Source organism: Seriola dumerili, unplaced genomic scaffold, assembly GCF_002260705.1.
Source record: "Seriola dumerili isolate Sdu_G_001 unplaced genomic scaffold, Sdu_1.0 BDQW01000104.1, whole genome shotgun sequence".
NCBI lineage: Eukaryota > Metazoa > Chordata > Actinopteri > Carangiformes > Carangidae > Seriola > Seriola dumerili.
The window spans coordinates 1,033,027-1,049,396 of NW_019174359.1; the positions used below are offsets into that span (position 1 = coordinate 1,033,027).

The following is a 16,370-nucleotide window of genomic DNA, read 5'->3' on the forward strand; positions in this document are numbered from 1 at the left end:
GTTGTTCTGTTACAATACTGTTGTGCCTTTTCAGTGTGTCCTATTGAGACTAGCGTCTGACAGGAATGCAACGTTGGGACATAAAAGATGTGGTGTGAACACAGAGAGCCAGTGTCAGAAGGTGGTACTAACTGCAGAGAGCACTACAGGATAGTGCAGCCTGGGGGGGTTTGGGGCAAAGCCAACAACAGTGAAGGACACTGGCAGGTCACACTGAGCCATATGTCCCATAAGACAGCCGAGTGCCACTCACTCTGAAGGAACTCTGTTAAGATGAAAGAATGTCAGCGTGTGTGTGTGTGTGTGTGTGTGTGTGTGTGTGTGTGTGTGTGTGTGTGTGTGTGAGTGAGTGTGTGTGTTTTTTGTGTGGTTGTTGCCTGGATCTGTGAGTCCGTACAAAAACTACTATGTGGTATGTGCATGTGTGTGTCCATCTAAGTGAGGGCACATAAAAATTTAATGCAGACACTGCTTCACTTCAAGCTACTAATATTCTCCAGTACGACACTACAGCTGTATCACATCAGGCACATGAAGACAGACACACACACACACATAGAGATGCATAGAGATGCATAGAGATGCATAGAGATGTGCATCTCTACTGCAATAATCTAGTTAGACCAGCCAAGCAGAAGATGCTTCACATCACAGCATTAGATCCTGTGTATATGAGTATCTTCATCCAACTTAATCAGGGACAAGCATCATAAATCAACAGCCTATGTGATTACTGCTCTACTTTGCTGCTTGTGCAACCAAAGTGCACAAAGCTACCTTGCTGTGCTTTCTTGGGACCAACATATTGCTTGTTGAGGAGAAATTACTGTACAATCTCCTTTGATAAAAATATATATTAAGCAGCATCCATTTTTTATGAGTCCAGTGTGAGAATACGCAGAGCACACACAGTATGTTCATTAACCGAGTTCCCCTTTTGCTGGAGCAGCTACTCAGTGAGAAGCTTTTCTGTCTTGCTGGCAGTCGATCACTCTGTCAGTGTTGGTCCAACATTTTGGTTGCAGGTGAAATATCATGATAATTACTGGATGGCTTGCCATGAAATTTATCTTCAAACGTTCAACTTTGCCGATCCTCTAACCTTTCATCCAGCAGCTCAGAATTTCCACTGGGTTCATGAAAGGACTCATAAATCTATGTGTTTGCAAGATATCATAGCACGCTGTGACAATTCTCACCATCCAATTACCTTCTTCACAGCTGACATGTTGATGTGTCATAACAGGAAAAGCACAAGTGTATTTAATAACATTAATAATGGCTGCATTGCTGTTATTCTGCACGCTGGCTCCCTGAAATGACCTACACTTAATGGAAATGAGCTGTTGTTAATGCCACAGAGGGCTGCGACTACATGCGTAAAGTTACTGTACAGGTTTCAGCTTTAAAGGCACAACGACCCAAACCTTAAAAAAAACAAAAAAAAACTGCATGTTGTCGAACAAAATAACATGTTGGCACGGCAATATGGAAATACTGTGCACAATAAAAACTGTTGAACAAAACAGTGATACAGAAAATCTATTGAGAAATGGTCTACAGGAATATCTGTTCTGGCTAATCCAGCAAATATAAGACCTGACAAATACAGGTTTAATGTTAAATAATAAAAACATTCATTTGCAACATTGCTTACAATGTCTTAATAAACCCTGTGATATAAAAGTGATAGCTACCATGGTATAAACATTATTAGACCTAAATTCAGGCGTCTTTGTGCATCCTACTTCAATTTAAATCCAAGTGTTGTCAGTGAACGCAGTTTTTTTCTAACTCTCTTTTATTCTCGCTGCCAGATTAATGCAGGAAACGGCAGCGGAGAGTGGCCGAGCACTCTGTTCGACTAATTGAATATGCTTTAAGTGCCAATGAGTAACAGTAAACCTGATTTAACCTCCCATTCTTCCAGCTCTTCATTGATCAGCAGCACAAATAAAGTCACAGCTGCATACTGTAGCTTTATTGCGACATTGTTGCTTTATGGTGTTTCTAAATATACATAATAAGCAAAGTCGTTTCATAATGCCTGACAGAGCGACGCACCAGCTCTGACTCCATTAAAGAGGCATCGGGAGGGGAGTACGGAGGAGTAGCAGGTAATATCACTGAATGGTTTTGCAGTTATTGAAGGGATAGTAGTGATTTTCTGCAGGGTTAAAGCGTTGCTTCTCTCTGTCCAGATTTTCAGCTGTTGCCATGGAATCCAGAGGAGACAAATGGGCTGCGTTTACTTTTATCTACAGTATGAGTTGAGTGAGAAGGTTACAAAATACGTGTTCGGTAAGCTGAAGCATAGGTTTGTGTCTTTTCCACACGGATCAACCAACAGATAAACTCTTCTTTTTGTGTGTGGGAGGGTCCAAACGTGCATTTCACAACACGAAAAAGCGCACGAATTCTGCAGCTAAAATCATCTGAACATCCACGACTCTTAAAAAGTTCAATTCTTGAGTAGCCATCTTGATGCCAACACTACCCAATTACAAGGCTTTAAATATGGTAATTTTCCGCAATCACATCCACTTGAACAAGAACAAGCCCACTCATTCTCTCCCCTACTGCTGCCCTGCCCAGTGCAATTCATCACTGACAACTTGACTCATGGAAAAGACCGAGAATACCTTTCTTCCCCATCCTGACACATCAGTTTACAAATAAGCTTCCCACCACTGCTTCCAGTTGGGAGGGGGGGGGAGACACACACCTGGAGGCTATTTTTACTCTGCGTGTGGCAGTATGTGATTGGTCAGATGTCGCGGGGTCTGCAGCTGGAGACGTGACACAACAGCTCGGGGGTTGCCATGAGTGGGCACAGGAAGCTGGCAGGCCCGCACTCAGCATCACTCAGAGAGGCAGCATTAGGCCAGCTCGCTTCAGATGGTGCACTCACACCTCACACACAAACCTAAAGGAACAATTTGAGTTAGAGCACATTGTAAACTGCTGAAAAAAAACACTGCTGTCAAAAAACCTGGTATGGTGCCACCTAGAAGTCAGAGTGTCCATTAAAGCCCAATAGACAGACCGAGACACACACTAACTTGAGACAGAACTTTTCCTTTCACTCCTGCCTGCCTTCTCACCTTTGCACACCAGGCCATTTTCCGCATGAAGTGGGTGAAAGGAAATGATCAAATAAAGGTTTTGGAAGGTGTTTTGGAAGTGTGTTTCAGATGCTGTTCAACCACCGAACAGGCACTTCGTTTGGAGCATATTGATGCTCTAAAAATAACTCTAAATTTATTATGTACATATGAATGAGACTCTTCCTTCTCACCGGCAGCCGGGTACAAAATGTTCACTCAAAGTTCATTCGAAGAGCGGCTGCTGGAGGAAATGCCACAGGGTCATTTAAATCAAAATGGCTCCTTGTAAAAAGCATGTATCTGTTTAGCAAATTTCACATTAGACTGAGACATTTCTGGTGTGGCACTAAACACTACAAACGAAAAATGGAAAGTGACTAAATTTGTGTAAAACAGCACCAATGTAATAAAGGGTCAACTCTACCCAGAACCCTTGGGTAGAGGGGGGTTGTTTGTGACCCAGTGTCAGTTTCATTTTTCATATTCCCATTGGTGTATTAACCCAAAATAAAACATGTTGTGAACTGAGAAATATTTGTTACCGATTGGTAATAATACAATAATAATAATAATAATATATCTGTCATTTGCAGTTTGGGGTGACACATACACAATGTTTTGTAAAACTAACAACACATTATAAAAGGTAAAACTTGAGCTAGTTACATTAAACAAAATGACTATCAACTAAAAATATTTTAATCTGGGTAAATAAGGCAATGGAAGTATAAAACAAATCACACTAACACTTGATAAAACCACCTAGTGGGTATTTAACCCAGTACTGCAGCCCAGTGTGCAGACGAAAGGCCACAAGGTTAAGACATCTTCTGGGGACTATGAATATCTTTAACAATTATTATCTGGGAACCATAAAGTATTTAGGGCAACATCTTCTGCTGGACCAAATGTTTGATGGATGAACACTTGGTGCAGAAAAGCTGTTCTTGTCTCTTATAACTTGAACTATTGTCAGAAGACGTTGCAGCTCGACCGATGGTGGTCAGCTGACACTGTGTGAGAAGTGTCCATCAATTTACACTCAATTTTTTGAGTGCACCATTCGGGGTAGTTATAGTACACTACATGTTGTCATATTTGTCAATTTGAACGCACTTATGCTCTGACAAACAACAAGTGCAAGTATGGCGGTTAGGCAAATACACCCAGCGCGTGTCTCAAGTTTCCCGCAGCTACAGCAGCGTTTTCGCTTTAATGAATCAGTTCTTGCTTTTTATCTGGAGTTTTTCAAGCTGTATTCTCGCACTTCTCCAACTGGACTAACTTGAGAAATGAATTACAGCACTTGATCACAAAATAGACCCATGAATAAATCAAACACAAGTGTGAGAATAACTGCAGTACGACATTTCATTTAATGTTCGGAGCCATGTTTGGGCTCTGTTGACACGAGTCGTGCAGCAAATCATTGTATCCAATTGAAGATGTAAATTGTCTACGCCTGGTAGATTTAAGCATCCGTGACAACTGTTATAAAGGCATATAAAAGGCAGGACTGAAATCGATATGTTTAAAATGAGAATTTTAACAATCAGATAATGAACACGCTCGTAGGATTTCAGTCGGGGCCCGACTACTGTGCCACACCGCGCGAGACAGACACTAGTCCTGGCATGGAGAGCAAAGGCTGTGTAGAGGGATGGTGGGGTTGGAGGGAGGCGGAGAGGAAGAGCTGGTGATAGGGGAAAGAAGGGAGAGAACGAGGGAACGGAGTGCCATTGATCTGAAGGAGGAGGAGGAGGGTGTTTTTGTTCAGCTTGGCAGGTTGAGTTGAGCGATGCTGCAGGCTGGCTGGCCCATATGTCACTACTGCTTCCTCAAGCCCAGTGGTGAGGAGCAGGGGAATATGGCAGGACGCTGTGTGTGTGTGTGTGTGTGTGTGTGTGTGTGTGTGTGTGTGTGTGTGTGTGTGTAAAAAAGAGAGAAAGAGAAAGTACATACCTGGGTGAAAAAGAAAGAAAAGTGTGTGTATGTGTGTGTGAGAGAGAGACTGCATAGAAATAGAGTGAGTAATATGCGAAAACAGTGCAATCCATTATTTCTTAACAGGGCAGTAATCAAACACTGTTGGCTGTCTAACTCTGGTTCAAACACACACAATCACACACCCACACCCACACCCACACCCAAACCCACACACACACACACACACACATTGACATGATGCATTCCTTAACCCCTTACCCTCACCTTAAAACCAAGTCTTAACCCTCAATCAGTGCTTTGAAGTCGTGTCAGAACTTTCCCAAAATATCTTTGTAAGGTCTATAACTCAAACTGGTCCTCACAAAGATAGTACACACACACACACACACACACACACACACACACACACACACACACACACTTCCAACAAACACATGAACCTGCATTAGGACACACATGCAGGCAATTACAAAAATTTGCCGATGCACCTGCACGAAGACAGAAATAAATTTCACCTCAGCATGAACACACACACACACACACACACACACGAACAGTCCTGTGCATCATGATAGGCAGCTGAGCTGGCCAAAAGCACGATTTGTCCTTCAGACCATCAGTAATGTCCTTTCCTGGACAGATGTTCCTCCTCCTCCTCCTGAGCTACAGTGTTCATAAAACACACAGTGGTGCTACCAACAGAGCGACACACATACACACCAACAAACACACTGTGAACAGACTAATAGAGCTGACATTTTGACTACCTTTGGGCACCCAGAACCAATTGATGATGATTTCCTATTATTTGAATGTCTAAACATTAATCAAATTCGATTTTATTTTGCTCGTCCTTGTGTTGACTCCGTCCGTTTATTCAGGAGAGGTTGCAACTGTTTCACACACCCATAAGAATTTCATATGACATCGTTTTTGCATCCCAGGGAAAATAGCGTATTGTCTTTAATTGATGTGAAAACAGAGTTAAAGGTAACTTGATGCACAAATGATGTAAGTAAGCAGGAAACCCACACTGCACTGCAACTGTGCCCTTAGTGTGCGTTATTTTTCTGTAAAAATTATGCAGGCAAAATGCATGGTGAGCAAGATGAAGTGTCACTTAGTTACAGTTAGAAAAATGTTGAATAGTGAGGACTGAGAGAGAAGTGACAGAAACAAACATGTAGCTGGCTGCATGCAAATGAAAGGTACTGGATTTTTGCTTTTATACTATTCTCCTAGTCTTGCATAGCCAGACCTGTGGCTGCTCTTATTATCATTCTGCTATTGGGGAAAAATTACTGTGGCTTGTTTGCATAATAACATCTGGGGGGGAAGGGGACTTGTTTTGGTCATTAAAATGGCTAATTCCCCATAAAGAAAACATCCCAAAGAACAGCAAAGACGTATGTCGACTGTCTGATTGCACAATCCAAACCTTCGTCAAAACTCGCCCTTTCCAGGGAGTAGGCGTCTAACTCGGATGTTGTTGTTGTTTCCCGTAACGAAGGGGGTTTTGAACACGGTAACAGGCAGGGGAAGTGGAAATTGAGGAGAGCGCTCAATGGCATAAGCTGCCGTTAAAAACTATCAAATAAACACGTATAATATAAATGATAGCTGACTTGGTTTATCACATGTGCTTGTAGATGCTAAGTGCATAGGAAAAGTTCAAACCACTAAAGTGTCCAAACCCCACAGAGAGAGAAAACCTGGCCAAGAACAATCCTTCTTCATAAAACTGATAAATGGCAGAGGATTGCTTTTAAGGTCATCAAGATCTGGCAGTTGCTCCTGGTAAGTTGGCAGGAGACAAATTAGCCCTAGTTTTCCTCTTTCTCTAGGTGCCTCCGAGGTATTGAAGAAAAAAAAAAAACCCTGTACACTATCCACAGGGATGGGCGAATTAATCAAAACGCTGAGATAAAAGCCATTTAAACTCTTGTATGTACAGGATGACCTTTTGAGAAATGTTTTATTTCTGAGTGAGGGACAATTTTTATTTAAATGGCGTGTAATAGTTACTCAAATACCACAGACTTTTTTTTTTTTGTTAACATCGCCTCAGGGCTTCAGGTCAGCCATCTTACTGAAACAATCAACCTTTCTCTTCTCCTCTGCGAGTCACTGCCCACCTACATTCATTACATAATTAATCCGTCCGACTCCCACACGACAGCCACCTGAATGTGCTCTCCAGGGTCATAAGCAAACATGCTATCCCCCTCTGAGACACTATTCATGCACTGTGACAACACCAGCTACAGGCTAAAGCCACACAGGTGCCGCGGCTTGTTTGCAGACCAGCTCATGCAGTAAGGCGTTCAAATTCAGTATCAAAGCTGTAAATATGAGCCACCAACATCATGCAAAGGAAGGCAGCACTTTAACCAGAATGGAAAATTTACTCAACATATTTGAAATGACTGCACTACTACATCGACTTCTCTGTGTGTTATAGTGTTGATATTTCCCAGCTCCTTCTAACACTCGCAGGCTAAACAAGGCTGGTGACCCCCGTCGGTTTTTCTTGCGTAATACTGGCACAGTTGGGGGAGCGCAGCCCGGGCACATGACTCGGGGGACAGGGCACTGGTGCGTGGCGGTGGTATATGAAACTCTGTCACCTCAGATTAATATGAGATGAGAGGTGGAGGCGAAGGAGGAGGGGGAGGTGGAGGGGGAGGGGGATGAGAGGATGTCAGGCAGCCGTCACTGCCAGCCCTCTCGCTCCCCCTAAAGGACAGAAGGAGGCAGAGCAGTCTGCAGAGAGAGTCAGCTGTGAGGAAAGCGGATCACAGATCAAGACAGATCTGATTATTAAAAAAGGCAAAGAAATATTGGCCCAGGAAATTCATCACTTATTCTCATCATCGCTGCATTGACTTTTCCCACACAGATTTCCCCAAGTGATCCAGTTAGTGATGAGATCTTTAACCAGCCCGCTTCATGAACAAATACCAAATTCCTAAACTACAGCAAATTACATCAATGGTGTTAATGATGCAGTTATTACTATGGCTGCAAATAATGATTAATTTCATTGTTGATTAATCAGCCAGTTATGTTCTTGATTAATTGTTTGTGTATTAGAATGTGTTTTTTCATGATAACATTATTCTTTATCATCGATTCATCTGACGATTATTATGACAATTAATAGATTAATCTTTGATCTATAAAATGTCAGAAAACAAAGACTTATACTTTATTTATTACAATTTCATAAATCTAAAGATGACATCTTTGAATTCCTTATTCAGACCAACAGTCCAAAAACTCGAAAAGCAGAAAATCCACAAGCTGGAAGCAGAGAGTGTTTGGCATTTTCCTTTTGTTTTAAAGGATTAAACAATAAGCAAAATAGTCACTCTGGTTAAACCTGAATAAAAATGACTAATGCACTTTACAGAATAATGTGCAGCTGCAAAAGATCGTGCAATTTACTGTATGATCCCTGCATACAAGTTTAAGTCCATAATGTTATGTTTCTGCTGTGACTGCATCACATAAGTGTTGATTTGACTCCATGGTAATTTCTCAGGCATCCATTTGTAGCACAAAAATGTTTTTTTTCTTCTAATCCTAATAGATGATCACAGAGGCAGAGTAACACTAAGTGACACTTTCGGCTGCTTCAGGGTGAACTCTCCCTTGTTTTCTAACTAACACAGCTCTCCATTTTTCTTGCTTAGACTGTGTTGGAAAAGAATTTTCTACCAATCACACGCAGAAGCTCAAGGGAAACAATGTAGAAGTCACAGTCCCTTGTGTGAGAACTGAATGGCAACTCAAAAAAAAGGCAAAAGAGGAAACTGTAATGTAATTTTCATCTTAGGTGTTTTTTAAACTTTGCGACTCAGACAACACATCTTGTCAGTATATCGATTACAGTTGGCCGTTAAAATGAGCCAAGGGTGCTGACCTGTCAGTGAGGGTGTAATCCCACTCTGGCCCTATGAAAGGCACTGCACTCCATCACGAGGAGACAGTTCATTGAACCAACACGCCGGGAGTCGAGAGCTACACAGGCACACAATTAACACAAATTTCCATAGTGACACATTTTAGACACAGCGGAGCAGTCTTCTTCCCCGAAGCGACACCTCAGCTCTCCGGGAGGATGGCTCTCCTTCAGCTTTCTGATGGCCGTCATTCATAAAACAACAACAACAACAACACAAACAAACAAAAAACAGCAGCGGGTGAATGGAGCTGTGAGGAGCACAGAAACAGGTGGCCTGATGGAGAGCCAAAGACTCCTGCCAGTCACCCCAGAGAGAGAGGGGGAGAGGGGGGGGGCGGTGAGTGGATGAGGTGAAAGGGTGAGGGCAGAAAAGAGGGAGGAACTGTGAAAGAGGGCAAGAAAGATGGAGAAGGGGAGGAGGGAGAAGAGAAGTGCGGGAGCAGTGAATATGGAGACAGAGGGAGGGAGAGAGGGAAGCGGAGAGTGAGAGACCGGGCATGGGAGGAGGGGAGAGAAAAGAGATGGAACAAAAGACGGATTAAATAAAGAGAGCAGAGAGATAGAAGGGGGAACAGTGGGAGAGAACAGGAGAAAAGGTAAGAGCGAGTGATCGATGGAGGGAATTAAAAGGAGGAATGAGCCTGGAGGAGGGAGAGGTACATGAGAGCGCAGGGATTGGACAGGTGATGCTCAGCTCAGATGCCGAGCATACAAGCAAACAGAAAATCAGAGAGTTGAAAGGTGTGTATTTAAGATGGGCTGATATCAAAATGTTCAGGAGGCAGCAACACCGCTGAGGAAAAAGGAGCGAGGTCCTCCACTGATCCTCCGTATCTCCGCTATGGAAATGTACAGTGTGATTGCTTTTTTTTTGCCGAGCCACTGAAGAGCCATCTAAAACGAATGGAAATAAATTGAAGGGTGAGTGAGAGTGTGTGTGTGTGTGTGTGTGTGTGTGTGTGTGTGTGTGTGTGTGTGTGTGTGTACGAAACACAGAGGAAGAGAGAGACACCCGCTCTGCATGAGGTGAGTGACAGGCATGAATATTTAACGCCTCTCGCCGTCGCCGAGGTGACGGCTATCAGCACGTCAGTCCTGCCTCGGATCCATTCACAGCTGCTGCCTTATTGGCACAATTAGACAGGGATGGGGCTCTGATTAATTGAACTGGGCTCTCCATACAATCCCTCCAGAGCAGCTCAGGTCTCTTATCGGGATCACAGAGCGCTCTATTCCTCTGAGTGATGACAAGTTGAATACTATTGGCAGCCGTGAACACACACTACGGTTAAGTCGCCACCCATATGCTTTGACTGGCCACATAAGGATTCATTACTTTATTGACGTGCCAGCATGGCTGAACATAGAAATTTGCCTCAGTGCCGGGTTTAAATCATGTGCCATACACTAATACACACTGCTGATACACAGACTACATGAGTTATTACAAACAGTGAGGTGGATAACTAAAAATACAAAAACTAAGATAATACAATAAATAAAAGATTTTTTAAAAACTGTATTACCACCTGCCTGCACATGCAGCTACCTCATTTTACTTCTGCAAAGTGCTGATGTTGCACAGTTTAGGTCTTTAAACCAAATTAAAAACTATATCAGCATAAATATGGTCTAATAACAGCCCTGCAAAGTTTGGGGAGGTGACCTATGGCTTTCACCCGGCTCTGCTCCATTAAAGGTGGTGCTTTAAGTGGTGTTATAAATCAGCAGTCTTGGCTTAAACTGTGTTATTCTGTGTGTAGATGTAAGTCTTTAGTTGCAAGGCAGAGGTAGAAAAGTTGAGGAACACTACCCTCTCCTGGACCGAAGAGCAAGATGAGATTTTATTCACGACCAACAGCAGGTTTTAGTGATGCACTGTCTGTGTTTGGTGCATCAATACAGAAACTTGGGAACAAGAAAAGTCAAGTTGATCAACACTAACATGCTGTTGTGCCTATTTCACGTAATCTGTAACCAACTGGGGAAAGAGAGAATAAAAATAATTGAGTGAGAGCTCTCTCTCCTTCCTCCAGTTTGTAGTTTCTGTTTTCATTTCCATCATCCTGTCAGACTTTAACTGGGCCTTTAATGTTCTATCCAATACTTATATTTAATTTAAATTTATATGATAAAACTAAAAATGAACCCTGAAGGACGTTAAAGCTGCTGTCCGTAATGTTTTTAATTAGCAACTAATTAACATGGTGGAGTATCATACAGCACAGATCAATACAGCCACCCAGGTAGGCTACGCTAACAATACTATAAGTGGGTCACGTGCTTCATTTGGTTGACAGTGTGTTCAAAACTATGCCAGGGAACTGGAATGGAAAAGGCTCTCAGCTTTCACACCATTAAAGAGTGGAGCTGGTGTTATCCTACATTTTTCTAATTGTCAACAAATACCATGAAAAGACTGAAACCAACAAGCAAAGTCTGTTTCTCAGCAGTTTCCAACTTCCCTTCCCCATTTGTGGAACTCAGCACCAAGCTCATTTGTTCCTACTAAAGACATAAATCTTCAAAAGTAGCTCACATGCATAAGGTTTTATTTGTAAAACAGGGTCAGTCATTTCCTAAAACAGCTGAGCACAGTAGTTTTTAGCAAACATCACTCCAACAGGAGTGAATGGTGCATTTGTTGGGGACTTTTCTATCAATACTTTTTTGTTAATACACATTGGGTGGTGTAGTGAGTATTTATGGCACCAAGAACATGTAGGACTGATTCAACAATAAACTACAGTGCCCAGGTAATGAAAGAACATGTCAGCTAGTACAACAATGTGGAATGGATGGATGGATGGAGGTCTATGAGGCACAGGGGAAGATAAGATTTATCAGGTACCGAATACACGTGTAAATAGTTATTAATAGGTTTAATTCTTATTTTTATTATTTGTTTATTTCCTTTCTGTTTCTTGTCAAACATGGATGACATGAATCTAAAACTGGGATTGGTGTCAGTGTGTCTGACATTGTGAATAAGATAAGATTTACCATTTATATGATATGATATATGAAATAGTTTATAATACACTATAATGTGGTATAATATGAACTCATTTTAAGTATTTGTCAGCAGTTCAACACCTCATACACATTTTATATTATTACAACTGTGTTTTACTTTTACTATTTTGTCACTCATCATCCATTTATTCATCAGTCAGTTATAGTTATAACTATAGTTATGTTAAAGTGTGTTATAACCCATGTTAATATACTATGTATAACTAATAAATAGGGGGACGTAAAGTGTTTACAGATACACTAGAACTACAACTACAGGAGGCACTTGCTGTTTCTCCTCTGAAAAATAACTTGTCGTCTTGCATTTATCAAGCTAATAAAATGACTTTCTCTACCTAAATGAAAAACTAAGTGGATCTCTGCAGCTGGTTGTTGACGGGACATAAGATAATGTATTAAAAAAACAAACTTATTGAAGTGGACCACAGAGGTTGAGAGAGAGCCAAAATAACCCAACATCCCACTTTGAAGTTACTGGTTACACACTTATGATCCAGTTACAACAACGCAGAGAATTAACAAAAGTTTTCAACCACAGACAACTTCCCACAGAATTAACAACTGCCCTTGAAAATGAACCCCCAAAAGCGAGCCTGAGGCGACAGTGATCCAGGGAAGCTGGAGCGTCTGGGATCGACTCCAGATACGTTCTCTCTCTCTCTGACCTCCTTTTTAACAGACATTAGCTGAAAAGTAGGGTTCTCTAAGTAGCACAAAGACTCCGTGAAACTATCTCATGAAAGGCCGGGCTTAGAACTCAACCTACTGTATGTTTTACTCAAAAAGACAGACGGAAGTGTTTTGTTTTGTTCATCTTTGCCTTCATTCCCAGCCATGTTCACACACTAGAGCAGGGATACACCTCACATATTGATCAACTCTTTTGAAGTAGTTGGAGTTGTGATTAGATTCAGCATCCGGGTCCAGTGCAGAATCTGCTGATCACATCAGAATCATTTTAAAGCCCCTTTGTAGCCTATTCAGGTTTTTAACTTCCAGGAATTTAAGTTTAGAGCTACAATAAGCAGTCAATTAATCAATTAGTCAATCGAAATAAAGTGATCAATCTGATAACTGATTCACCGTTTCAGTCAATCTTCAGGCAAAAATGCAGAAAATATGATGTTTTCACATGCGAGAATCTGTTGCTGTTCTTTGTCTTGCATTATGGTAAATCAAATATTTGGGGGTTTGTTGATGAAACAAAATAAGACATCTAATGATTTTTAGACTAAACAATCAATTAATCAAAATAATCAGCAGATTAATCAATAATGAAAATAATTGTTAGGTGCAGAACCCTTTATGTTACAACTGATTCAATATTTATGAATATTTATTTCATACTAAAACTCAGGTTGTGCCTCATAGATTTTATATTTGCTATTTAGTTGAATCACTGACTGTTTTATCTTGTTTTTTGCAAATAAAAAAGACAGAAGAGATGAAATATTTATTAAAGCTGCACTAATAATTTATATAGCACTGAACAGCTAAAGAGACAGATATGTTTTCTCAGGAGTTGGAAGAAAAGGATAGTGAATATTGAACTTTCAGGTAGCCAGAAACACGGCTCCAAATGAATGCTAATGTTGCTGTGAGTCGTCAAGTGGCAAAAGAAAAGTCAACAAATGCCAGAATAATTGATTTTCGAGACACAGAACATAGCGCATTTGGATTTCTTACTAATTTAGAAGTGGATACAAGTTGTAATCAGCTACAGGACTTAACCGTAGTTATAATAATAATAAAAACTTAATTCTTCATACTTCATATAGAACCTACAGCTCTAGTGTTTTAGCTGTGACATATTACACTGCTTTTACAAGACAAATTGCAAAGACAGTCAGCCCTCCTGTAGTATGTAACATGAATGTACTATCATACAGAATATTACGGGGCATATACATTGAATCATGGAGCCTTAAAAATATACTTTTGACACATTCATTGAATGTGTAACTTTTCCGTTTGCAGGTAAACTCAGACACTAAATTTTCAGCACCAACCAGATATTCCCAAGTGGCCTGGGCTTCTGTAACCAATCCACTTCACTGTGTCATCAAATATCTTAGATGTCAAAGTAAGTGAAATGTATTCCACTTTCTAAATTAGAGAGGGCTCAAGTCCTCTATTAGTACGAAGCTATATTTGTTCATTTTATTTCATTTCTTACATGATGAATGCCAAAGATTTGTAATACTCATGCCCCATTTTTTTTTAAAGGTCCCATATTTTACACTTTTCCAGAGTTTTATTTGAATTTGTGATATCCGTCAAAAGATATATTTGTGGTTTTAAGAACCAAAAACCATCTCAATGTAGTTTCACAAATCTAGCAGATTTCAGGTAAACACTCAGAGAAACCAATTCCTGCAAGACTGGATGGTGGATTTGGATGGGCTGGGCTTGGCTGAGAGCAGTGGCTGCTTAGTTGTGACATCACAAAGTTACAGAAGTCCTGACGGCTCATTTTAAGGCTCAGTTTCTGAATACAGGCTGTAGGTGTTTCTCTGTGGACTGAGGCTTTGATACTTTCACAGTGTTAATATAAAACCTAGACCTGCTTTATAATCAAAGAACACATGGTAATCTGCCTTTACACTATATGGGACCTTTAACTAGCAATCCCTCCTGCAAAACCAGTATCAGTATCAGTGCATTCCTGGTGTGTGAAGAACAATACCTCCTCCTGGTCCAACATGTAGAGCTGATTTCCGGAGCTCACACGGAGACGGGGGTTCCAATGGTCGTGGGGTGGAGGGTCGTGTGAGGGTCGGTCGTAGATGGGGCGGTCGTGCAAGGGGCGGTTGTAGGAGGGACGGTCGAAGGAAGGACGGTCGAAGGAGGGACGGTCGAAGGAGGGACGGTCGTAGGTGGGATGTTCGTGAGCGGGACGGTCGTAGGAGGGAGCGTGGAAGGAGTGGGCGTGGGTGCGATGATGGTGATGATGATAGGAGGGGGGGACGGCACACCTTGCATCTGGACAGGAGAGAAGGAGGAGAGACGGGTGAAGGGGGGAGGAGAGGAGAGGAGAGAGGGAGGAAAGAGGGAGGAAAGAGGTCAGTTAGGATCATCAGTAGGAGGGTTGTGATGCTGTGAGACGTTTGTCCTCATAACATCAGTGTCAGGTGTCATTACAGTGTGTGAATCTTGAAAGAAGTCATCTGAAACGATGCACACCGATGAGCAGAGAATGTTCCAAAGAACCTGATTCTGAAGTGTTATATGACAATAATAATGATGACATCATTTACAGAGCACTTATCAAGCAAGATGCCCGAAGTGTTTTCAGAAGGCAGGAAGAGAAGAGGTTATACTTGACTTTAACCCCCAAGAAAGCGAATAAACACATTTCCCAGAATTCCAAACTATTCTGTCAAAGATTTCAACAACAATACAAACAGGTCTTGCATTCATCAGTACCATCACCATTACCTTCTGCTTGTGCCATTACTTTTCCTCACACACATACTGTATAGCCCGACTGGAAGGAGCTTAATGCCAACAGAATAACATATCTGCGCAGCTGGTCATCTGAAAACTCAGCACAACCCATGAAAGAGGCAAAACATCAGCTGAAGCAATCAGACTCAAACATAGCTGAAAATTTGTCATGAGCTGGAAACCTTTCGTCTTTATTCTGCCTTGACATTCTGTATAAAATCTACAATTACAGAATGGGGTTGGCATTGTTGTTCTGCCTTTATGCCAGCAGCAGAAGTAGTCACAGAGCTGGATCAACGTCTGTGTAAAAGGCAGAGCTGGTGTGATGGGACAGACGCCTGCATGCTCTCTAAAATCGCACACTGGGGCAGCAGCGTGCCAACGTTGTTTGGTTCAGTGTAAACAAGCAAAGCCGGCAGAATGAGTGGTCTTCTTAATGGCAATATAGTGGGATCTCTTTCTAAATTCATTGGTTCTTCCCTTGACCTTGTTTTCCTAAACTCAATCCCCTTCACATCAACAAGACAAGAAAACAAAAGAACAGGCAGTTTTTAGGACTAAACCTTGGGTCCTGAGGCAAATGAAAATGCAAATAAAATCTTCACTCACGGAGCTTTATTCATACGTAGGAGACACTTGACGGTGACTCTGCAAACACACTCTTTGGAATTGAAAGTCAGCTAAAAATCACAGCTAAAAATGATAATTGTCTAATTGAAGAAGTCCTAGATCCAGCTCACCACCAAAATCTAATCATGTGTCCCTTGGCCCAAGGCTGTCCTGTCCCCCAAATCTGTTCCTCGGTTACTGAGATATCCTGCTGACAGACAGACGAAGAAACGGAAAATAAAATCTCCTCGGTGGGG

General features: G+C 41.6%; 1 protein-coding gene across 1 annotated transcript in view; it reads right to left on the reverse strand.

Annotated features, from left to right (window-relative positions):
• Positions 1-15,511, reverse strand: part of LOC111222592 (ras/Rap GTPase-activating protein SynGAP-like) — a 96,901-nt gene extending 81,390 nt beyond the window's left edge. The window contains exons 1-2 of the mRNA XM_022746385.1: positions 15,496-15,511; positions 14,744-15,039 (exon numbers count right to left, since the gene is read on the reverse strand). Of these exons, the coding sequence (XP_022602106.1) occupies positions 14,744-15,039; positions 15,496-15,511 (312 nt within the window). The remainder of the gene's footprint in view (positions 1-14,743; positions 15,040-15,495) is intronic.
• Between the last annotated feature and the right edge of the window lie 859 nt (positions 15,512-16,370).